Raw genomic sequence first — 2,193 nt, 5'->3', positions numbered from 1 at the left:
CGGCATTTTTCAATGCAGAGGCTCAGGCGGTTTCGATTGCACCTTGAATGAAAGACCTTGAATGGCACCGTGAGAAAGATACAGCATACGATCGATTGAAAAGGTACGATTCTAAAATTTCGCCCAAGTCCCAACTTATTCATCTTGGCTAAAAGGATGTTGTGATCGATGCTATCAAAAGCAGCCTTTAAATCCATATAAACTGCATCTGTTTGCATCCTGCTATCCATGTTACGGAGACATTGTGATGTAAAGTCAACAAAGTTATGTTTGATGGTTAGAGATTTGCAGTGCCGCAGGGAAATTAGGAATAGACAGAAGCACGTGTGGTTCGGTTGAAGTAATGATGAAGAAGGATGTTTTATTTGACACAAAATGGTCGGAGTTCATACAGCAGAGGTGTGTCGTTCGGACAAGGGAAATTCAGATTTTGAGGTGTGACAGCTAACTGTCCTGCGTTGCACACAGGGTGGTCCTGTGTCCAACATTATGTTCGGTCGAAAAATAGCTCCAATTTGGGACAAAAAAAAAATAAAGTTTACACTTTAATGGCCTATATCTCAGTAAGTTTAAGATAAAAACGTGAAATATTTTGGTTTCAACTAAGTTTAAGTATCTATTTTAAGAAAATGATTGTGGTGTTAAACTGCGATGAAGTTGGTTTTTCGATTTTTATACAGGCGTGTGCCCAATGTGCACTGGTGGGTGATTTTCAGCTTGCTCGAGAACACCTGCATGAACCAGGTCTCGTAGAACCGGCGCAAACACTGCAGCGTGATCAGCGTCATAGCCATCATCGTCTCGGTAGGCGTGGTGCGCACCATACGCTTGTTGGTTGCCAACGTATCGAGGAAGGCGATTACGTAGTCCCGCGCTGGCTACATCATGACGGCAAATCCGGCCACCGACCAGAGGGCAGCAAAGACGTAGAAATGTATGAACCGCGCCTTCAGGATCTCCAGCAGGGACACCAATCGGTCCGATGATCCCTTCAGTGCATGCTTGTCATACCGGAACGTCTGCCGGATGGCAGTGGGCAGATGCTTTTCGATCGTTGCCAACAGTCCACCAAGCACCACGATCGTCACGATAAGGTTGACGAAAAGAAAACTCGACCGAATATCGAACCACGGGATCCTGATGATAACCGCAACGAACTGTAAACAAACCGCCATAAATGAAAACAACACCAATTTAAACTGACAAAAAGAGTGTGGAGCGGCCCACAGTGCCCAGGTCGCATGTTCGAACTGTCACTGGTTTATTTACAGCGCGGAATTGGGTTTTTACCCAGTGGAGCTTCCTTGCTAGGAGGAGAGCCTTCTCATTCCCTCTGTATTGTTGTATGGTTTCACATTGAAGTTATGCATCGCTAGAACTAGAACGACGATACGATTGTTTAAATACTAAACTCCAATGCAAATTTATGTAAAAGAGCAAGTGAGATTTGAATAATGGTCATTGGTGTTGATACCCTTGTATCTGACCACACGACCATTCATAAAGATTTTTGCTCGGAAAGGTCATGATTAGATGAAATTTGTCGAAACACATTGCAAGAAAAGGACAGTAAAAAGTGATGAATTGTAATACGCCATACAGTCTGTTCCCGAGTTACACGGTTCTCGACTTACGCGGATTCGGAGATATGCGGTTATCTAAATTTGACAGATTAGATGTCAAATCAGTACAATTTGCTTCAAGTTCGGTATAAATTGCACTTATGCTAACAAATTGAAACCGCTTAAAAGCCAGAAATGGGGGCCTTCACGATTCTAGTTAGTTTTTTGTATGGAGTTTGACAGTTGGAGGCTTAAATCATGTAAACACTCCATACAAAACCACACAAAAAACTAGCCTGCAATTTTCAGTCTAGATTATTCTAGTCACAAAGCTAGAATTAGATTCGAGTACCTGCTCGAAAACACGGGTTTGTTTACATTTATTCCAAGGTGCATTGGAGATCTGGTGATGGAATTCAGAATCAAAGTGCATGTAGTCCAGGTGGTCTCATAGCATGTTTTATAACCAAATTTGAATATCACTTTTTGACAGGATGGGTGAAAACTTTTGTTCAAACAAGCTTTCTGAAGGTATGACGAATACACAAAACACTCTTAAAATCTTCATTCAGAAACAGAAGCGATAAAAATCAGTCTTCTAAATTCATACACCTTGGGATAAGCCCTGTAT

General features: G+C 42.0%; 1 protein-coding gene across 1 annotated transcript; it reads right to left on the bottom strand.

Annotated features, from left to right (window-relative positions):
• Window positions 1-692: 692 nt before the first annotated feature.
• Window positions 693-1,427, bottom strand: LOC120904517 (polyprenol reductase-like). The gene has a single exon (XM_040314549.1). The coding sequence runs from the start codon at window positions 1,173-1,175 to the stop codon at window positions 879-881; it is 297 nt and encodes a 98-aa protein (XP_040170483.1). The 5' UTR covers window positions 1,176-1,427; the 3' UTR covers window positions 693-878.
• Window positions 1,428-2,193: the final 766 nt, after the last annotated feature.

The sequence above is a fragment of the Anopheles arabiensis genome, chromosome 3 (genome assembly GCF_016920715.1).
Source record: "Anopheles arabiensis isolate DONGOLA chromosome 3, AaraD3, whole genome shotgun sequence".
NCBI lineage: Eukaryota > Metazoa > Arthropoda > Insecta > Diptera > Culicidae > Anopheles > Anopheles arabiensis.
This window is presented reverse-complemented; position numbering and strand designations above follow the sequence as displayed.